General features: G+C 43.0%; 1 protein-coding gene across 5 annotated transcripts in view; it reads right to left on the bottom strand.

The window, feature by feature from the left end:
* The window catches only part of apbb1 (amyloid beta (A4) precursor protein-binding, family B, member 1 (Fe65)), a 149,147-nt gene that overhangs the window by 8,714 nt on the left and 117,107 nt on the right, over nucleotides 1-23,326 (bottom strand). For 3 of the 5 annotated variants that reach the window (XM_060826401.1, XM_060826398.1, XM_060826399.1), the window contains 3 exons: nucleotides 21,714-21,798; nucleotides 16,536-16,619; nucleotides 11,587-11,652 (listed from right to left, as the gene is read on the bottom strand). In XM_060826401.1, the coding sequence (XP_060682384.1) occupies nucleotides 11,587-11,652; nucleotides 16,536-16,619; nucleotides 21,714-21,798 (235 nt within the window). The remainder of the gene's footprint in view (nucleotides 1-11,586; nucleotides 11,653-16,535; nucleotides 16,620-21,713; nucleotides 21,799-23,326) is intronic. The other 2 variants (XM_060826400.1, XM_060826402.1) reach the window with 1 other exon arrangement.

Here is a 23,326-nt window from a genome sequence, read left to right as displayed (position 1 = left end):
ACTGGAGGAGGAAACCGGAGCACCCGGAGGAAACCCACACAGACACGGGGAGAATGTGCAAGCTCCACACAGACAGTCGCCTGAGGCTGGAATCGAACCTAGGCCCCTGGCACTGAGGGGCAGCAGTGTTAACCACTGAGCCACCGTGCCACCCCGACTAAACTGACTGAAAACTGGTATCTGTAATACTGGGTACTTTCAGAGGTGTCAGAGATGGATCATCTACTTGGCACTTCTGGCTGAGGATTATTGTGAATGATTCAGATTATTATAAATTCTTCAGCTTTATCAACTAGCTTTAAACTAGTTTGGCAGGGGGATGAGAACTGAAGGGGAGGCTCTGAGTTAGCTAGAGTGGATGAGAGCTTATAGAACATAGAACAATACAGCACAGAACAGGCCCTTCGGCCCACGATGTTGTGCCGAACATTTGTCCTAGCTTAAGCACCTATCCATGTACCTATCCAATTGCCGCTTAAAGGTCGCCAATGATTTGCCTCTGCCACTCCCACAGGCAGCGCATTCCATGCCCCCACCATACTCTGGGTAAAGAACCTACCCCTGACATCCCCCCTATACCTTCCACCCTTCACCTTAAATTTATGTCCCTTGTAACACTCTGTTGTACCTGGGGAAAAAGTCTCTGACTGTCTACTCTATCTATTCCCCTGATCATCTTATAAACCTCTATCAAGTCACCCCTCATCCTTCGCCGTTCTAATGAGAAAAGGCCGAGCACTCTCAACCTATCCTAGTACGACCTATTCTCCATTCCAGGCAACATCCTGGTAAATCTCCTCTGCACCCTCTCCAAAGCTTCCACATTTTTCCTAAAATGAGGCAACCAGAACAGCACACAGTACTCCAAATGTGGCCTTACCAAGGTCCTGTACAGCTGCACCATCACCTCAAGACTCTTGAATTCAATCCCTCTGCTAATGAACGCTAATACACCATAGGCCTTCTTACAAGCTCCATCCACCTGGATGGCAACTTTCAAAGAGCTATGAACATAGACCCCAAGATCCCTCTGCTCCTCCACCTTACTAAGAACCCTACCGTTAACCCTGTATTTCGCATTCTTATTTGTCCTTCCAAAATGGACAACCTCACACTTGGCAGGGTTGAACTCCATCTGCCACTCCTCAGCCCAGCTCTGCATCATATCTAAGTCCCTTTGCAGCCGACAACAGGTCTCCTCACTATCCACAACTCCACTAATCTTTGTATCGTCTGCAAATTTACTGACCCACCCTTCGACTCCCTCATCCAAGAGGCTTAAGGAAAAAGAGAATCAAAATAGTAAATAACAAACAAGAAGCAGCTGAGCAGTGTAGCACTAAGATGAGCGGAAACCAGACAGTGACAGAAAAAGTGACAAGTTTTGAAAAAAAGGTTCTACAGGTGGAGGAGGTGTTAGGATTCTAAAACAAGGTATTAAAAACTAGCATAAGGCACTCTACCTGAATGCTGGCTGACCCGCATTCAAAATAAGATAAATGAGTTGATGGCACGAATCAGCACAAATGGGTATGATTTTAGTGGCCGTTACAGAGTCATGATTGCAGGGAGTCACAACTGGATGTTAAATATCCAGGGATATCGGACTATTCAAAAGGACAGACGGAAAGGTAAGGGAGGTGGAGTAACTCTGATATTTAAGGATGACATGAGGGTGGGAGTGAGAGATGAGATAGGTTCTATGGAGAAAAAAGGGTTGATTCAATGTGGGTGGAAATTAGAAATAGTAAGGGGAAGAAGTCACTGAAAGGTGTAGTCTATAGGCCACCTGGTAACAACATCACAGTGGAGTAGGCAATAAACAACTAAATAACTGCTGCAAATAGAAAGGGTACAGCAATTATAATGAGGACTTTCATCGCCGTAGTGATTGATCAAACCAAGTCAGTCCAAGCAATCTGGAGGAGGAGTTTAGTGAATGTCTCTGCAATGGTTTCCTCAAACAGTATGTAATGGAACCTACAAGGGAGCAGGTTATCCTAGATCTGGCCCTGTGTAATGTGACAGAAATAATCGATGATCTCATAGTTAGGGATCCTCTCAGAAGGAGTTCTCTCAGTCTGGGGTTGAATTTAAAATACAGACAGAGGGTGAGAAGGTAAAATCCAAAACCACTCTCTTGTGCTTAAACAAAGGACAGTACAGTGGGATGAGGGAGGAAATTGGCTAAGGTAGACTGGGAGTAAAGACAATATGGGTGGGACAGCTGAGGAATAGTGGAAGACTTTTAAAAGTGATTTTTGACAGTGCACAAGGGTAAATCCAAGTGAAAAAGACTGTAGGAAAAGGGATAATTAGCCATGAATAACTAAGGAAATAAAGGCATGTATCAAATTGAAAGCTAATGCATACAAAGTGGCAAAGATTATTGGAAAACCAGAGGATTAGGAAATCTTTAAAGGTCAACAGAAATCCAAGAGAAAAGCTATAAAGCAAAGTGAGATAGATTATGAGAGTAAAATCGTTCAGAATATAAGGACAGACAACAAAAGTTTCTACAAATATTTAAAGTGAAAAAGAATGACTAAGGTAAATGTTGATCCTTTAGACAAGGAAAAGGGGAATTTAAAAAGGGGAAATGAGGAAATGGCTGAGGCATTGAACAGGTATTTTGTGTCAATCTTCACAGTGAAAGACACAAATAATATGCCAATAATTGATGACAAGGAGGCTATAGCTGGTGAGGTCCTAGAAACAATCATGATCACAAAAGAGGTAGTACTGAGTCAGCTAATGGGGCTAAAGGTGGACAAGTCTCCTGGTCCTGATGGAATGCATCCCAGGGTGCTAAAAGAGATGGTGGGGGAAATAGCAATGTGTTCGTGGTAATTTTCCAAAATTCGCAGGACTCTGGGACAGTTTCAGCAGATTGGAAAACAGCAAATGTCATGCTACTGTTTTAAAATGGAGGTAGACAAAAGGTGGGTAACTATAGATCCATGAGCTTAATTTCTGTAGTGGGGAAAATGCTTGAATCTATCATCAAGGAAAAAACATGAGACATCTGATAGAAACTGTCCCATCAGGCAGACGCAGCATGGGATCATGAAAGGCATGTTTAACTAATTGACTGGAATTCTGTGAGGACACCGTGAGCACGATGGACAGCGGGGACATGGTGTATCTGGGTGTCCAGAAGGCACTCGGGAAGGTATCACACAAAAGGCTGCTGCATAAGATAAAGGTGCATGGCATTACAGGTAATGCATTAACATAGATTGGTTAACTAACAGAAAGGTAAAAACAATGACTGCAGATGCTGGAAACCAAATTCTGGATTAGAGTGGTGCTGGAAAAGCACAACAGTTCAGGCAGCATCTGAGGAGCAGGAAAATCGACGTTTCTGGCAAAAGCCCTTCATCGGGAATACCTGTATAGATCAGCCTTGCTGAGCTCTGCACCCCAACCCAAAGTAGTAATATTTTTTTCACTCCACAACCTTAGTTTTTTTTGAAAATAAAATTGTTAAATGGTAAAACAACCATTTAAATTCTTTTTTGAGCATGAGGGAATGATATATTGTGGGTAGGCAGAGTGCTCACTGTTTTTGTTATACCTCTGTGTTTACAATGTCCTTTGGTTTCTTCCATTGCTTGGGTTTGGGGTGTGTCTCGAGCTGGAAAGCGGGAATGGAGATGTGTGTGGGAAATGTAAGCATCGTAAGGCAGGGGGTAGAATCCTTTTGTGTTTTGTAGTTAGTGGATTTTTTTGGTTTTTGTAAATACAGTCTATGAGTCTCCTAAATAAAAGCAAATTTCTGCAGATGCTGGAATATGAAACCAAAAGAGAAAATGCTGGAAAATCTCAGCAGGTCTGGCAGCATCTGTAAGGAGAGAAAAGAGCTGACGTTTCGAGTCGAACTGAGCCTTTGTCAAATCTAAAGCTGATTCTCCTTTAGAGTATGCTCAGCGTATTGTAAGACAAATTCTTCCACTCGGCAGGACAAAGGTAAAGGATCATGATTAACAGCATTCTTAAATGGGGCACCTGGAACATCAGAGGGATTCATTCATCAGTAAAAAGAAAAAAGGTGTTGTCGAGCCTTAGAAAGGACAGGGTGGATGTTGTTACAGGAGACTCATCTAAATGACAAGGAACACAAAGTTACAGCAGGATGGGTTTGATTGGGTGTTTTTCTCGTCTTTTAATACTAGGAGCAGAGGAGTGGCAATACTCTTCTGGAAGGTCGCCTCTTTAATAGATTTTGTTAAAGATGAGTATGGTCAGTTTGTTATTCTTAAGGCCCTTCTATCTGGTGGGGAATATGGGATTTTGAATGTCTACTGTCCTCCGGCCCACCCTCTTAAATTTCTGGCTGAGGCACTGTATAAGCTTATGGCCTTGGCGTCACTGCATTTTATTATAGGAGGGGACTTTAATCACCTTATGGATCCTGTGCTGGATAGAATGCCTAAAGCCCCCCTCCCCCTCCCCCCCAAAATTCTTCACAATCTAAGCAATTGGGTGATGTGTGTGTGGAACTGGGGGTTGATAGACATTTGGAGACGTTTACACCCTAGGGTAGAATTTTACATTCTTTTCCAATCCTCATAAATGCCGCACAAGGATCGATTATTCCCCAACTCACACGGCTTTCTTAGATTTGGTGGTATCCTGTTTGAATGGGAATATCCCTGATCATGCAGCGGTGTATTTAATGGTTAAGATTCAGGGTGATGCAATGGGCTCACGGTCCTGGCAAATGGATCCCTTCATCCTTAAGGACAGTAAGTTTGTAGAATACTTTGAGGGAATTTGAAGCTCTTTTGGCCACCAGCTCAGGTATAGCAAGTAATCTGTCCATTCTTTGGGAGACTGCTGAGGCCTATGTTAGAAGGATAATTATCTCATACTCTGCCAGCCAGAAGCGATAGAAGGGAGAGCAGCAACGGCTGCTTGAGGCACGACTGAAGACAGCTGAGACGGCATACTACAGTAGACTGTCAGTGACTAAGCTGCAGCGGATCACAGCTCTCTGATCCACCTAAAACTCCTTGCTAATGCATACAGCAAGGAAGGAACTTGCCTTTGCGAAGCAGAGGCTGTTTGACCGTGGTGATAGGCCGGGTAAATACTAGGCATATCTGGTCAGGAAGAAGAATGCCTCCCAGTTTATTGCTTCTATTAGGGAAGGGAATGGGACTCTTATTTATGATGCTAAAAAGATCAATGAGGCATTTTGGAAGTTTACTCTGAACTTTACAAGTCTGAATACTGAGAGGACAGATGGGATAAGGAGTCTTTTTTTTTAGGAATTTGGATCTTCCTGGTGTGTCTGTTGAACAGGCGTCTCTCCTTCATGCTCCATTAACAGCCCAAGAGATACAGGAGGTGGTACAGCAACTTCAAAGTGGAAAGGCGCCCGGCCCTGATGGCTTGCCCAGTGAGTGTTATAAAGAATTTGTAAACATAGTTGGGATTGCCTCCTGCCATCCTTGAGAGAGGCTAATATCTGTCTCATCCTCCAGACGGGAGGACACCAGAAGGCTGTGCTTTAAAACTCTGATATTAAAATTTTATCAAAGACTCTGCCATTGAGGTTGGAAAGGGTGTTCCTGCTGTTAAGGAGGATCAGACAGGCTTTATAAAGGGTTGCAGATCTTCTAATAATGTTAACAGACTTCTTAACATGATTGAAGTGTGCCAGCAACGATCCATTCAAGGGTTGGTGGTTTCCTTGGACTCGGAGAAGGCATTTGACCAGGTACCCTGGCTTGGCCTGGGTGAAGCTTTTACTTGATGGGTAAGGGTCCTTTACAGTGATCCTCTGGCAGTGGTTCACACGAATGGTAGAAGGTCTGATAATTTTAACATTGGTAGGGGCAGTCAGCAAGGCTGTCCCCTCCCACCTTTGCTGTTCACATTGGTCATGGGGACCCTGCCATAGCTGCCCCAAAGGTGGGTTGAAGGTGCATACACATTATATGTGGATGATGTTCTCATTTTCTTTTGAGCCCGGCAGTTTCGGGTGCCCTGTGTGATACTGTGTATTAATTCATTTGACTTTTTCTCAAGTTACAAGATCAATTTTTCAAAATCGGAGGCTCTGCCTATTGGGGGGGGGGGGGGCGCTTGGGGAAAACCAGCCATTGAAGGTGGACTCCCCTTTAAGTAGCATAAGGAGGCCTTTCTGTTACCCTGAGTTTTGATGAGTTATTCGAGGCTAATTTTATTCATTTGTTTGACAAGATTAAACAAGATCTTCAAAGATGGGGAGCCCTTCCAATATCATGGCTAGGTCGAGTTGCTCTTATTAAAATGAATGTTCTTCCTCGCTTATTATACCCTCTGTGGACGCTTCTCTCGCTTTTTCGTAGACAAACGTTTCAGAAAATAAATGGTTGGTTTAGTTCTTTTATTTGGTGTCATAAGCAGCCTCTTATCAAACTTATGAAATTTCAAACACCACAAGGGTTGGGAGGAGTAGATCTCCCGGATGTCAGAAGATATCAATTGGGCTCCCTTTTATCTTTTGAGAGTGATTGGGCCTGTGAAGATTCGGCATCAATATGGCTGGACATCGAGGCCTCCCAGGCAAAGTGCTGCGTATGAGCAAAATGAGGATAGTTGCAAAACATTGCCACAATCCAATAGGTATTAACACTGTCAAAACGGAGGGCAATGAGATAGACGGAGGGTAATATGTCTAAAACACCTTTCCATATTCCCATAGCTGGTATGCCAGGTTTCTGGCCAGGGACAATGGATCCTGGGTTTAAATCCTGGGCGGATAGGAGTGTCTCTTGTTTAGGTGACCTGTTTGAAGATGAAATGTTATTGTCATTTGATCAAATAACTTGTGAGTATGGATTATTGAGCAGGGACCACTTTCGTTTTTCTCAGATCAGAGATTTTGCTTCTGACTGAGTGTGACAGATCGGATACGGAAAAGAGGGTGCTTCAGGCTAACAGCACTCTCAGTGAATACTCTCTATTATTTGTTCGGGGGGAGGTTCCTCGGGTGACATTGAGTGATTACAGGAGGCCTGGGAGAGAGAGTTAGGGGTGGAGATCACTCCGGAATCTTGGGAGGGCATTTGTGAGAGTAGGAAGAGGATTTCGATATCTAATAGGACCCATGCTATGCAGTTAAAGATTCTTCATAGGCCTCATCTGGCCCCAGATCGTCTTGCAAAATTTAAGCAGGCTGTGTCTTCAATGTGCCCCAAATGTAAAATAAATACAGGTATCCTCACTCATTGTGGTGTTGCCAGAGGCTCTGTACATATTGGAGTGCTGTGGCAGGAGTAATAGAGGGGGTCTTGGGGACCGAAGTCAAGGTGGACCTAGTTTCTCTTCTCCTGGGTTTGCCCAATTTATCTCCCTGCGATATACACGGGAAAAAGCCTTTTAGCATCCTCATTTTTTGTGCGAGGAATAACATTCTGACTTGCGGGACAGGAAGAACTTCTCATTGGGAAGTTCTGATCCTGTGGCCCTGACAATGCTGGTTTCTCCAGAAGACAGATGGACCAGAAGGAGGAGGAACAAGACCCAGGGAAGAGTTCCCTCAATCTTCAGACAGAGAGCAAGGTGCTGCCTCCAATATCTTAACAGAACCAACACATTCAATATAATAGCCTGTTTGGCCTGGGGTATCACTGAACCTTTGCCAATTGTCACAGTCGCACAGTTTTTAAAATCTAATTCATTAATGTACCATATGTAAACTACTGTTTCTTAATAAAAGTAATAAAGAATCAGAAACACAGTAAAAACTGACTACCTGCATTAGGTAACTGTGTGAACTCCCGTCACCATCAATGTTCCATTTATCCTTACACTCCACTTCCTGCTCCACTAACCAGCCCTTTAACCATTCTAAGACCCACCTAAGCCTTAATTTTGTGTTATCACCTTTTAGATGGCACTCTAAGTATCTTCTGAAAATCCAGTTATAATACATCCACTGGTTCCCCTTTATCTAGCCTGTTCATTACATCCACAGAACCTAAAGTTTATTAGGCAATACTTGCTTTTCATAGATTTACTGATATCTGATTCACTAAGGTTTTTGTGAACATTTCTTTAATACCCTGTAATAGATTCCAACATTTTCTCAATGACTTGGGTCAGGTTAACTGACCTGTTGTTCCCTCTCTCCCAGTTTTGTTGAATAGTTCTAACTTTCAGAGCGCTGGGACCATCCTAAAATCACAGAAACTTTAGAAAATTATTGTGTGTGCATTCATCATCTGTGTCACTCCCCCTTTCAGCTGCTGTGGACGTGTCAAATTGGCATCCCATGAATTGCTCCAGTGTTTGTTTTCTGCTGAAATGAATTGCTTTAAGCTCCACTCTTCCATTAGCCCTCGTACATTTCTTGTATGACTTACTGAGTCTTAAATTGTGAAAACCAAAAGAAAAGGAATTTGTTAAATGTTTCTGCCATTTTCTTATTCATCATTATAGTTTTTCTATTTAATTCAACCATTCTTGTCCTTTTATATACTTGCAAAACTCTCAATTTGTTTTCTATTCCTGGCTAGTTTACTCATTCAAATTCTTTCCTTATCAACCACCTTTTGGTAGTCCTTTATCGTTTCAAATACACTCCCAATTCTCAAGTGTCCAACTATAAGTCACAGTATTAAGCTTCTTGTTTTAATCTATTACTATCATTAACATGTTTAACTGGGTATGGCTTGATCTATTTTCCCCTGAAGTTTGTGTTTCTCATCCTGTGTAAAAATGCTCCTACTTATTTTCCTGAAATAACTGTAAAATGGTCTGCTGAATTTGATATCCTTTGTAAGCTCCCTTGTGTAATTTTTACCATCTGTCAACCTTTGTGGTTCTTTGTATCATTCCCGCTCACCATGATCTCTGCTAGCTTTTGTAGTTTGGCTGCATTTTCTCTTTTTACCCTTTAGTGGTGTCTGGTTTTGGTGTTTGGTAAATAGAGCTCTCCGCCTTCCAGCATTTAAACTTGTTCTGAATCATATTAAATTTGCTTTTTTGGGTACCTCCCACAGATCATCTTGTGTCATTTTGCCCATTAACAGATTTGCAGACAGTCCCTATCTCATCCCATTAAGCCAGTCTTACATAAATCTGGAATCTTAGTAACTGGTTCACATTTCTCTGTCTCAGACACATTATCATCACTATTACATCATTGTTCACACAATGTTAGGTTGATAATTAAATGAACAAATCTAGGATAGATTACTGCAGAAAACTATTCTGTAAACAATCACTCGGACTTTTGCTGGCCTGTTTATCTCAATGGGTGGGGAGGTTAATTCACAATTCAGTACACTCTGGCATTGCACTCCTGGGGCTGTTCACTGCAGGTAGAAAAATAGGCAGCCAGAAGCTCGAGAGATTTCAGAAAGTCTATGGAGGACCCTTATTGTAGAAAGGACAGCAGTGGGAGAGTTGCATCTCTGGAATAAGTCACTGTTTGGCAGAAGGGGAGAATCATGTGTAGGGGGATGGGGAGTTTACAGCACGGATAAAGCCTTTTGGCTCATCATGTCTTTGTTGGTCATCAGAAGTCTATCAGTTCTTATCTCATTTCCCAGCACTTGGTCCACAGCTTTGCACGCCATACTTTTCAAATGCTCATCTAAATTCTTCGTAAATGTCTCAATGCTTCCAGCTTGTACCACTCTTTTGTGCAGAGAGCTCTAAATACATACTACCTTCTGGCAGGAGGAGCAGGCAGCAGTACCTGTAGTTGGATGGAGATGGTTCTGTCATGGTGGGCTCCAATAACTTCTGTGAAGTTGAATTCCTACCAAGTGAGCACTTCCCAATGGCTTGACATCTCTGCCACAGCTGGTGTTTTGGGGTGGGGGGGGGGTAGTGCTGGGGGAAGAGTGAACTGGGGTTGACAGAATGCAACTGATCTTTGTATTTGAGAAAATAAAAGAAGAATCCAGTCTCCGCATGGGTCTGACCAATCCCCACAGCCACTTGCAGTGTCACCACAACACCCCGACCAATCCGAATAATTCCACAGACTTGTTTGCTGCTATTCTGAGTGTTCAATTGGATTCCTTTTTGGAAAAAAAACTGCAATAATGACATCAGTGAGTTACGTAGCCCAGAATGGTATGAGAAGTGAAGAGGAATACAGAGAGAAAACAGATGGTGTGGGTGTGTAGTTTACCACCTCCTGCATTAAAATACATACCAGCACTTTTGCAGCACATACAAAATATTTCAGAAACTAAAATCATCATATGTGTGTCTCACTCTGCTCTGTGCAATTCACTGACTCCACAAACAGACGATGGTGGGTGGGTGGGTGGGTGGGGGCACAGTGCAGCATTACTGTCTGGACCTGACATGTTGACTCAGTATCATGGAGAGTCAACAGTCAGTGAATTTTTACAGAAATTTCAGATTTTGTTTCTGATTTCCAGTATGCACAATTCTTTGAGGGAGCAGCAGGTTATCAGAGGGTCAGCGCTGTACTGTCAGTGGGTCAGCGCTGAGAGCGCGCTGTACTGTCAGTGGGTCAGCGCTGAGAGCGCGCTGTACTGTCAGTGGGTCAGCGCTGAGAGCGCGCTGTACTGTCAGTGGGTCAGCGCTGAGAGCGCGCTGTACTGTCAGTGGGTCAGCGCTGAGAGCGCGCTGTACTGACAGAGGTTCAGCGCTGAGAGAGCGCCGTACTGTTGAAGGGTCAGTGCCAAGGGAGCGCAACACAGAGAGTGCTGTACACATACACCTGCAGTTTGACCCTAACCAATGTTGTGGAGCAATGCTGTGGTAATTCTGTCCCTCTCTAACACATATTCCCTTTCAGCTCTGATTATAACGTCATTACCCAAAGATCAAAAATGTGAACGGATACAGAAGCAAGGCAGTGATAGTAGGACAGTTCAGAGTCACGCACATTGCTGTCGGTTTGGGGGCATATATAGGGCAGACCAGGTAAGGATGGAAGTTTTCTTCACTAAAGAAGCATTAGTGAACCAGATGAACCAGTTATGTTGTTATTGTTTAACTTTAATTTCAGATTTTTAAAAAAAATTTAATTCCAATTCCATCATATACTGTGGTGGGATTCAAAACAAGGCCCCCTGAACATTATCTGGGTCTCTGAATTACTGAGTCCAGTGATAATACTATTAGGCCTCCCAAATAGCTCAGTGAAGAGACAGAAGTGGCAGAGCTCATTAAGTGGATAGTCTCAATCTGGTGACGAACCAGTTCCATAAGACTTCACACCTATTGGAGCTAAGGTGAGGATGAGGGTCAGGGGATGGGTGGGGAGAGGTTTGAAAAGGTGGTTTATAGTAAAGAAATGGAACAAAGAGCTTGTCCATGCACTCCAGGACTTTCCTCCAATAATGAACAGTTTCACCAGCTGAGAAGAGGATTCAGTTGTATTTTATGTTTAACATGTTTTCAAAATTTTTTCAGGGACTGGCATCGCTGGCTAGGGTGACATCTGCTACCCATCCTGAATCCATGGAAAAAGTGGGGGGTCTAGGAGAACCTGTTGGCTGCTATACATTCAGCATTTCTTCATCAGCTACAACCAACAAACACACATACAGAACTTCTTAAAAACTCAAGCTCCTGGTGCCTGGCAGTAGTTTAGCTCCCTACCTGATCTCTGCATCCCTGACCCACGACTGGCTCCCAGCATCCCTGCTCTCCAGAGGTGCCTAGTGTCTGATAAGAGGAAGGGTCATTTGTGAAATCTTGAGTTTATTTTAAAAGCTGCTTGTTTAAAAATGTTACTGAGGTGATAAGTTAGAGGTCATGGCTGGATGGGAAGACAGATAACATCAGTGTTAGTAAAGACACGTCAGCCTCTACTGCTGTGGGGAGGGAGGGAAAAGCAAACGAAAAATAAATATTTTCCAAAATATCAACAATTATCCTTTGGCTTGTGCAATCTGCTGTGAGCAAATTGGCTGCTATATTTCTCAAGGAACTGAGAGGAAGGGGATGACAGAGCAATTCAGCGAAGGTTTACTAGACTTACACCTGAAATTAGCGGGTTGCCTTAGGAGGAAAATGTGGACAGTCTCTGCTTGTATCCGCTGGATTTCAGAAGAATAAGAGGCGGCTGAAACATACAAGATCCTATGAAGTCTTCACAGGGTAGGGGATGTGGAGAAGATATTTCCCCTTGTGGAAGGATCTAGACCCAGGGCTCACTGAGTTAAATAAATAAAATATCATTTTGGACAGAGATGAGGAGAAATACTTTCTGAGTTCAGCAGACTGAAGCAGAGTTCTTCAAGACAGAAGTAGATAGATTTTTAAAAATTCATTTGTGGGATGTGGGCGTCACTGTCTGGCCAGCATTTCGTGTCCATCCCTAGTCGCCCCTTGAGATTGTGGGGGTGAGCTGCCTTCTTGAACCACTGCAGTCCATGTACTGCAGGTAGACCCACAATGCCCCAAGGGAGGGAATTCCAGGATTTTGAACCCAGCGATAGTGAAGATACAGTGGTACATTTCTAAGTCAGGATGGTGAGTGGTTTGGAGGGGAATTTAAAGATGGTGGTTTTCCCATATATGTTCTGCCCTTGTCCTTCTAGATGGAAGTGGCCGTGGGCTTGGAAGATGCTGTCCGAGGATCTTTAGTGAATTGCTGCAGTGCATTTTGTAGATGGTACACACTGCTGTTACTGAGAATCAGCGATAGAGGGAGTGGATATTTGTGGATGTGGTGCCAATCAAGTGGGCTGCTTTGTCCTGGGCAGTGTCAAGCTTCTTGAATGTTGTTGGAGCTACACCCATCCAGGCAAGTGGTAAGTATTCCATCACACTCCTGCCTTGTGCCTTGTAGATGGTGGACAGGCTTTGGGGAGTCAGGAGGGGAGTTACTTGCCACAGCATTCCTAACGTCTGACTTGCCCTTGTCGCCACCGTGTTTATGTTGCAAGTTCAGGCTGAGTTTCTGGTCAATGATAGCCCCCAGATGTTTATACTGGGTGATTCAGTGATGTTAACTCCATTGATTGTCAAGGGCAATGGTTAGATTGTCTTTTATAGGGGTTGGTCATAGCCTGGCATTTATATGGATGGCAACAGGATGAAGTGTTCTCAGGGTAGATGGGATTTGATGTCACAATCAGATCAGTCTTGATGTTATTAAGGAGGTTCAATGAGCTGCTACTGCTGTATATTTGTGTATATGTTCAAGTCAGAGAGGGCGACTGAGTGACCATAGGGATGTGATGAGCTGCCTTGTGAGGGAAGATGCCAGAATACAGAGGCAGGAAGAGAGAACCTGTCATAGGAGGCTAACTGACAAGTCATGGGGTGGCAGATACCTTTAACCTGGAGCTGATCAGATGAGGTGAGATGTCATGGTGGGCTGAATGGTCTCTCTCTTTATGCCCTAGCATTGTATTCTAGGCTTCCGTGCAAGTGAAGTAAGGGGTAACCACATTAAAGGATGAGAAACATTACATTTCCTTTCCATCACTAAGATTCAGGATAAGGAGTGTCTCACTCACCACATCCCTGCCCTCTAACTGTGAAAGATTACTCCTGATTTGGAGGTGCCAGTGTTGGATGAAGTTAAAAATCATGCAACACCAGGTTATAGTCCAACAGGTTTATTTGGAAGCACTAGCTTTCAGAGCACTGCTCCTTGATCAGGTGGTTGTGGAGTAAATCTCTCATCATTTAGAATGAACATGCTGGTTTCATTTCTTTCATACGTAACTCGCAGAACATTTTTAATTACATTCTCAAGTGAACTTTAACAGCTGGCCCAGATAATGCATTAAAGGTGTGAGCTGCCCTGTGTGAGGCTGTCTGTGCCCCAATGGTCAGACTGATTCTCATCTTAAAAAAACAGATTTACAGAATCTTACATGGATTCATGCAGTTTTTGAGCAAAATAAAACATAATTCGGCATGTGGGGTGAATTTGTACTTGCAGAATTACATTTTAGTTTGCAGAAACACTGCATGAATTCATGCAAGATCCTGTAAATCTGTTTTTTCAGACTAGAGACAGTCTTACACAGGACACCTCACACTTTAAATGCATTAACAATTAGTGTCACGTTGGCCCAGATAAAGTTAACTTGAGAATGTAACTTTAAAAAAGTTCTGTGATTTCCATATGAAATAACTGAGAGCAGTTCAAGATATTATTTCAGTTATATCACTCTGTAAACATTTGCTATAAATTCTGTGTCTTACAATCTTATTCTCCACACCCACCTGATGAAGGAGCAGCGCTCAAAAAGCTAGTGCTTCCAATTAAACCTGTTGGATTATAACATGGTATCGTGTGATTTTTAACTTTAAAGATTACTCCCTCCTTCAATAACCACCAATCACCACCCACTCTCTCTGTGACCACAAACTGTGACTCTCTCTGACCGCTCCCACCCCCCCCAAACTCCCCGGACCTTCTGACCCTCTACTCAAGGGGGGGCCCCCCAGACCCCACCTGCACCCTCTGACCTCCCCCCACACAGCCCTCTCTGACCCATGACACCCAACCCTCTGTGAATGCACCCCCCTCCCAGGCTCCCTCACTCTCTCTGACCCCTGCCCCTCTCCAGGACCCCTTAGCCTCTGACCCCTCCCACTCTCTATGATCCCCCAGCCCCACCTGAGCCCTCTCTAACCCCCTGGGGGACCCCCTCCCTCTCTGCCCCCTCCGGGATTCCCGAGTCCCCTGCCCCCTCTGACCCCTTGCCCTCTCTAACCATCCCGGCTTCTCCCTTCCCCCAACCCAGATTCATCACATTTTCCGATATTCCTGCCTTCAGGATAACATCTCAGACGATCCACACTGTTCCCATGGTTTCTGGACATTAACACACCACCTTCACTCTGTCCTCCCTACTGTGCTGATACCATCACTGACTAACAAAACCACTGCTCCTCCTTTTTCCAGCTTCCTGCTCTTCCTAAGTATTACAAATCCTTCAATATTCAGATCTCAATCTACATCAACCTGCAGTCATAGCTATCAGATTACATTTCTTTATTGCACTCAGTTCATCCTGTATGTTTCAAATACTGCAGATATAGACAGATTTCAAGTGCACTCAGTTGTCACGCCTTCAGTTTTGTTACCTCGAGCCTTATCCATTGATTTACGACTACATCGAAACTCTCTCTCTGACACCACAGTCAGTTTATTATTTACAATAAAAGAGAAAATGCTGGAAAATTTCAGCAGGTCTGGCAGCATCTGTAAGGAGAGAAAAGAGCTGACATTTTGAGTCTAACTGACCCTTTGTCAAAGCTGCTGAGATTTTCCAGCATTTTCTCTTTTGGTTTCAGATTCTAGCATCCGCAGTAATTTGTTTTTATCCAGTATTATTTACAACAGATTTTTCCTCTTGCTCTGTCTCTACTGTTTGATTTATCACATTCCCAAACCTTTCTCTCTTATCCCATGGTTTCAGTTTAAAATGATATTTCCCTGGTTATACGGCTCATTAGAACACTGCTCCTGCCATGAGGAAGGTGCAGGCTGCTCCAACAATACAGCCCCAGCTCTCAACAGAATTGGTGCTGGTGCCCCACAAACCAAGCCAACTTCTACTGCACCAGATTTTCAATCTTTAAACTTGCTTGCCTATGTCAGTTTTCACCAAACAGAGGAGATCATCTTAAGAGTCTCTGTTTTGTAATCAGGGGCATAGTTCTGCCGACCCACTGTGCAGAACTTCCTTCTTTGTCCTTCTTCTGTCCTATGGACCATAATGAGGAGACCCTCCCCCCATCCATTATAGATTGCTCTGCAGCCCTGAGCATTTCCTGAATCCTGGCACTGGGACGATAACACAGCCATGTGGGTTCTCATTCCTCACTGCACAGAATGGGGTCAATCACCCTCACCTTACAGTTGCCAAAAATGACCACATTCCTCTTGTTCATGTACTTGAATGAATTCCTGTTCCCAAACAGCACAGAAAGTTACCTTGTGCACACTACAGTCCTTACTCTTAACTAGAAAAGTTAAAGGATCCTGAAAGGATTTGGAAAAAGAATTCTGAAGAACGGTCACTGGATCAGAAACATGAACTCTGATTTCTCTCCACAGATGCTTCCAGAGCTGCTAAACTTTTTCATCAATTTCTGTTTAGGATCCTGAAACCTGAAGGGGAATGGCAAAAGCTGAGATTCCTAAACTCCTATTTCTGGGACTCCTTTACAGATCATCACAAACTCCTGTTCCTGAACACATCAGAAGACTCTGTCCTAAAGGTTGTAACTGAACCTTTATATAAAACATGCAGGTAACCCACACACACACAATTGTACAAAGAGTGGAGATCATTCTGGGAAAAGAAAATGTTTAAAAAGTGGCACACTCAGTGAAGACAGAATTAACAGTAAATTAAATGTTGATGACAGGAGCAAGAAGGTAGTGACAAAGTGGAGGAGCAGATTTATTATAATCTCTAATCAAGAACAATAGATATGGAGGACTAGGCAGGGCTGGAGTGAGGAGCAGATCCCATTCCTCATCTCCATTCGTTGCCGTTATAAATAATTGCCAAAGATGAAGCTTAGAAACAAGCAACAATGCCTGGGCTGTTTAGTCGAGTTTCTTTTCTTACCTACAGGCTTGGTCACTGCAATATTTCCCAAGTACAACACCTGGAATCTTTGAACAAGTTCACTCTTGGGCACTGGAAACTCCACTGCAGACAAGGGAACACAAGATAAGACAGAAAGGAAGTTTAGATGGTACAAAGTTAACATAAAGACATGGTGACTAAAACACAGTAACGCTCCCACAAGGAGCAACTGAGGAAATTCATCAACGACAACAATGGTACAGCAGTAACACCAGATTTAATCCTCATTCAAATGATGTTTGCAATTTACTGTTCCCTCTTAGGGTCTCATCAGTGCCAGCACTAACCCAAGCCAGAGAACATCAACATTGTTCCAGCCCCTGCAGAATGACTGATCAAACAGCATCAAACATGCAGATTGAAGATGAGTGCTTTTAACCTAAAGAAGACTACAATGAGGGTCTGAAGGCAGAACTGATGTTATGAAGGTATTATATTTAATATTTTTTGAATATGGAAATACCTATTCTGAGGAAGGGTCACCAGACCCGAAACTTTATTTTTTAAAAAGAAATCAAAGACTTGAAACATTTATGAACAATTATTTCTTGGAAAACACCTGGTTCCACTGTTGAGACCCATCACTGCTTTTATTTTTCTCCGTTTTGTTGGGAACTGAGAGTTGCAGTTAAGAATTGAACTTTGAGCAGCAGCTTGCGTTTTTTAAACAAAAAGAGAGAACAAAAGACAGATGTTTGTGTTTGGGAACTGGCCTGGAACGATAATGTTGGTTAGGGGAGGGCATGTATTTGTTTCAGCCCCGGGATGTGCCTGCGCTCAGGGTCTGGCAGCTGGTTGGATGTTAAATTGGTCAAAGGAGGAATGGTGATGACCAGCCAATCACAGAGAATGTGACCAGCCAATCACAGAGAATGTGACCAGCCAATCACAGAGAATGTTAAAGGGATAAAAACAAAGTGAACCGGCTCTGATTGGGCTTGTGGTAGGGGGCAGTTTTGTCTTGGAATTGGTTACCTTTCCGGATGGAGTAGGTTTGGTTTTGCACACACTGCCTTCCACCTCCTTCCTCCATCCACCCTTCACACCCATCCCCCCTCCAACTCATTATTTTCCAGTTATCGACTTATTCAAAGCTCAGACAAAAGAGTCCCCGCCTGTAACAGCCCCGCCTGGGAGAGTCCAACAAAAACCCCCAGCAGCCTGCAGAAGCAGCAGCTTGCAGGGACTAGTGACTTTGGGATTATCCAGCCCTACATACAACCCATCAGGATGAAGGATTTCATAAAGGCATAGTATTCACTATTGAAACAGTTATCAAACTGGTAAATTATGATCCTTTTACTTACCTTTTCAATTTATTTCTTAGTTGTGTGTCTGTTGGTAAATAGACATACCCGCTGTGTTTCTCCAGCAATTTTGGTTTGTTTCAGATTTCCATATTTCTGCAGTTCTTTTTTTGTTTTAGTCTATTGGTAATTGTTTGGAGTAATTCCTACTGAAGGAAAGGAGACTGCATACCCCTGGAAAGATCCTTGCTGTGAATCCAGTGTTACATATGGTTGTCCTCTTGAACAACATCACAAAGAATCATTGACACTGGGTTTTTCAGGGAAGGTGCATTTGCAAAGAACCCAGAGACAACTGCACATCTACACATGACAGGATCTAAAGCAACGATAAAGGGATGGCATTAATTATGGGCAATTTTAATCTACAAATGAACTGAAAATATCAGATTGGTAGTAGTAGACTGAATGAGGAGTTCCATAGAATGATTGAGAGATAGTTTCTCAGAGTGGAATGTGACAGGATTAATCGCAACTTCAGAATGAAGGCACAGCTAGGTTCCAAAGACCACAGAATGATTAAATTTTACATCCTGTGTGAAAGGGAGAGGATTAGGTTTAAGACTAGCATGTGAAACCTAAATAAAGGCACTATGAGGGCATGAAAAATGAGCTAGCTGAAGTGAACCTATATTGTAGGCCAAGGAATAGATCAATGTGTTAGACATTTAAGGGGACATGTTGGGATACTGGGATACTTGGAAATAAGTAAATTCTTGAGGTCCTTTGTTCACCATAAAAAAACATTCAAAGGTAAGGACCCACCATTTGCTGTTAACTAATGAATTTAGGGAAAGGATCAAAATTAAAGAAGCAGCGTAAACCTGCAGGGATGAGCGGCAGGTCAGGTGATTGGATAGAATATAAAGAATGGAAGAGAATAACTAAAAAGGTTAAACAGGAGGAAAAAGATCAGAGTATGAAGGGAAGCTAGCTAGGAACGTAGAAACAATAGCAAGAGCTTCTTACAGGTGTTTAAAAAAGATAAGGGTAAATAAAATGAGTGTTGATTCTTTAGACAATAAGAATGGTGTGTTAATAGTAGATAATAAGGAAGTGACAGATGAAATGAAAAATATTTTGATTCTGTCGTCAACACAGACAATATCAGAAACACTCTAGTAATAGGTGTCAATTAGGAGGTTTAAAGGAAACAGGAACTGAGGGAAATTCTCACAGCAGAAGCAGTATGGGGCAAAAGCCATAGAATTCACTCTGCAGTGTGAGAGGGATTTGCTAGAACCAGATGTAACAGCATGACTGTAGAGCAGCAATGACAGGAACTTCTGGGGATAATTCAGGAGGGACAGCAGTAACTCATCCCAAAGAAGAAGAAACAGCAGAGAATAATTGTAAAAAGAAATAAGAGGGAGAAGACAAAAGTTAAGAGTAAGCCAGCTGGTAATTTTTTTTAAAGATTAGATTAGATTACTTAAAGTGTGGAAACAGGCCCTTCAGCCCAACAAGTCCATACCGACCCTCTGAAGAGCAACCCACCCAGACCCATTCCCCTACATTTACCCCTTCACCTAACACTACGGGCAATTTAGCATGGCCAATTCACCTAACCTTCACATTTTTGGACTGTGGGAGGAAACCGGAGCACCCGGAGGAAACCCACACAGACACAGGGAGAACGTGCAAACTCCACACAGACAGTCGGCTGAGGCGGGAATTGAACCTGGGTCTCTGGTGCTGTGAGACAGCAGTGCTAACCACTGTGCCACCATGCCACCCATGGTAATATAGAAGAAAAATGCAAGATTTTTTTTAGATATGTGAAATGTAAGAGAGGCAAAAGTGGACCTTGCATTGCTGGAAAATGAGGCTGCAGAGGCAGGAATGGGAAAAAAAGACATGGTGGAAGAACTAAATAGATACTTTAGATTAGTTTTCACAGTGGAAAACCACCAGCAGCAACCAGCACTTCAAGAGAGTCCATCACTAAGGAGCAGGTGCTGGGGAAGCTGGAGAAATCACCAGGACAAAGTGAACTACAGCCCACGGTTCCAAAGGAGATAACTGAAGAGATTGTGGAGGCTTTGGTAATATTTCAGGAATCACTGCACTCGGAGATCCTGAAGGACTGGAAAATGGCTCATGTAACACCCGTGTTTAAAAAAAGGAGAGAGGCAGAAAACAGGAAGCTATAGACCAATTAGACTGGTAAGATTTTAGAGTCCATTATTAAGGATGGGATATTGGAGTACTTGGAAGTGCATGGAAAAATACGATTCATCAATGGGGAGTGATGCCTGACAAATACGTTAGAATTCTTTAAGGAGGTAAGTTCGACAAAGGAGAATGTCAGTGAATGTCATCTATTTGGATTTCCAGAAGGCCTTTGACAAGGTGCAGCACAGGAGACTGTTAAATGCTGTTAATATTAAGGTACTGGCCTGAATAGAGGATTAGCTGACTGGCAGAAGGCAGAGAGTAGAAATAAAGGGGTCTTTTTCAAGATGACAGCCGGTTACTAGTAGAAGTGCAGGGGTCTGTGTTGGGACCACAACTATTCACGTTATACATAAAGGATGTGGACAAAGAAATTGAGGGCATTGTTGCTAAGTTTGCAAATGGCACAAAGATAGATGGAGAGACATGTAGTGTTGAGGAAGCAGGAAGGCAGCAGCAGAATGTGTACACACTCAGACAGTGGGCAAAGAAGGGGCAGATGGGATATAGTGTGAGGAGGTGTGAGGCTATGCACTTTGGTAGGAAGAATAGAGGCGTAGACTACTTTCTAAACAGAGAAAGGCTTCAGAAATCTGAAGAGCAAAGGGACTTGGGAGTCCTATTCAGAATTCTCTTAAGGTTAACATGCAGGTTCATTTGGAAGTTAGGAAGGCAAATGCAACATTAACATTAATTTCAAGAGGGCTAGAATGCAAGAGCAGAGATGTGCTGCTGAGGTTGTATAAAGCTCTGGTTAGACTGCATTTGGAACATTATGAGCAGTTTTGGACCCTGTACCTATGAAGGATGTACTGGCACTGGAGGAGGTCCAGATGAGATTTACTAGAATGATCCAATTAGGTGATTAAGGGGTTGTCTATGAGGAGTTGTTGAGGAATCTGGGTCTGTACTCTGAGTTTAGAAGGATGAGGGGGGAACGTGATTGAAATTTAAAGATTACTGAAAAGCCTGGATATAGTGGTGAAGCTGAAGGTCCATGCACAACATTACCTTCTGCAACTGGATGTCACTGTCGGATCACCCTAATCAGCATATGTGGAACCGTGGAGGGATCCTTCGAGCAGCTGCACAGCTTAGAGGTAAAACACTGCTCATCAGGGTTGACAGGAATGTAGAATTTGGATAAGATCAACAACCATGGTCCTTTTAAACTGCACAACAGCTTCAAGGGTTGTACAATCTACTTCTGCTGCTTCACATCTTTGTATGAACTGTCAAATATTCTGCTCATACTAAACTGTAAGGCATAAATATTCCAACTTCAATCTCCAATGGATTCACCATGATGAGCACAAACCATTTATAGGTTGTCAGGTTACATGGAGGTGTGCAGGATACAAGCCCGACATACAGTTACAACAGGTGATGCTCCAACAAAAAGAAATATAACAAAGTAATGCAAAGGACTGCAGATGTTGTAAATCTGAAAGTAAAACAGAAATTGCTAGAGAACACATTATTCTGAGTGTATCTGTGGAGAGAAAGCAAAGTTAATGTTGCGGTCTGCAGACCTGAAGAAGGGTCACTGGATTAGAAACATTAACTCTGCTTTCTCTCGATAAGCGCTTGCAGCCCTGCTGAGTTTTTCCAATCATTTCTGTTTTTGTTTCAGTGCTACAGCAGAGCTGTTTCTGTGCGAATCATCAGACAGTACCTTGGAATGGGACATCAACAAGCTTTGAATGGTCAAATAGGATCCCGTTCATTGAGGTCTTCGTATCTTTCCTGTCAGCCATGATCTGTGGAAATAGAGTGGTGCATCAGTTGGTGTGGTCAAAGTGGATTGGTTAACAGCCACAGTCCAACTGTGGAGACAGAACCTGGGAAACAAAGGAACTAATAGAAACGGGCTCTTAGGAGAGGCAAGGAAATCTCAATAAACCTGGACCAATAAAAGGAAAAGAAACACTCAAATTCCTCTCAGATGATGGAAACCATTCTACGAGATTACAGCAGATCAAATTCAATTCTTTTGAGGAGGTTTGGACAATGTCAGGCAAGAGGCAGAGGACAGACTAGTGTCAGCATGTTTATCTCCAGCCTGCTCAGTACAAATGATGTTACAAGTCCCCAGATCAGGATTCCCCTTCTTGCTGACTATCCCTGCAGCCTGCATCAGAACCGAGAATCCTATACACCTCTCACTTCTTAAAATCAGACAGCACAGAAAGAGGTCGGACACATTGTGCCTGACTTTTTCTTTGAGGGAGTTGGTCAATTAGTCTTTTGTCCCTTTTACCAAGAACCATCTCCATATTTATCCATTATCTGCTGTCTATTCCACACTTGGACTGTGACTACACCTCCCAGAGCACTTCATTGGTTGTAAAGTAATTTGGGATATTTAGTAGCCATGACAGAAGCTACAAGTTTTTCTTTTATTCACTTCAGAAAAGTGATTGTTGAATTTGCTCTAGCCACCATTTCAGGCAGAATATTCCACATCACAATTCCCAGTGTAAAATAAACTTCTCATCTCAGGCCTGAGTCTTTTGCTAAATAGTTTAAATCTCTAACCTCTTGTTACCATCACCCTTTTGCCATTGAAAAAAGCTTCTCCCTATCTTCTCTCGAGCTCCAACCTTTGTTTTGTGTCTCCCATAGCAAATATAGCTGTTAAAAGGTGGTAATAATTCTCAGCTGTTGCTTCACATTTAATAATGTGCATCGCACTGATCAGATCCCACTCCAGGGCTGGAAATCATTATTCACAGCCCAGGGTGGTGCTGAGGGGAATGCTACGCTGTAGAGGTGTTGGCCTTCAGGTGAGGCTTTAAACTGAAGTCCTATGGTCTATCAGTATCGATGCAAAGTATGGTTGCCGAAATAAAAAGAAAAGCTTACATTTTCGTAACACCTTCCAGACCTTATAGACAGAGATCAACAGCACAGAAAAAGGCCCTCAAGCTCCATTGTGTGTCAAAAACAACCACCTAACAATTCTCACCACAATTTCCAACACTTGGTCTAATGCCTTGTCATTACAAATGTATATTTAAATACTTTTTCAATGTTCTGAGGGTTCCTGCCTCCCCCATCCTCACAGTGAGTTCCAGATTCCCACCACCCTCTGGGTGAAAATGTTTTTCCTCGTATCTCCTCTAAGCCTCCTGCCCCTTTCCTTAAATCTACATTGCCTTGTCATTGATCCCTCCACCAAAGGTTAAAGTTCTTCGTCTACTCTACCTATGTTCCTCATAATTTTATATCTCTGTCATGGCATATCTCATCCTCCTCTATGTTAAGGAAAACAACCCTAGTCTGTCC

The sequence above is a fragment of the Hemiscyllium ocellatum genome, chromosome 6 (assembly GCF_020745735.1).
Source record: "Hemiscyllium ocellatum isolate sHemOce1 chromosome 6, sHemOce1.pat.X.cur, whole genome shotgun sequence".
Classification (NCBI taxonomy): domain Eukaryota; kingdom Metazoa; phylum Chordata; class Chondrichthyes; order Orectolobiformes; family Hemiscylliidae; genus Hemiscyllium; species Hemiscyllium ocellatum.
Note: the sequence above shows the minus strand (reverse complement) of the source record. Positions and strands in the feature narration are given on the sequence as shown.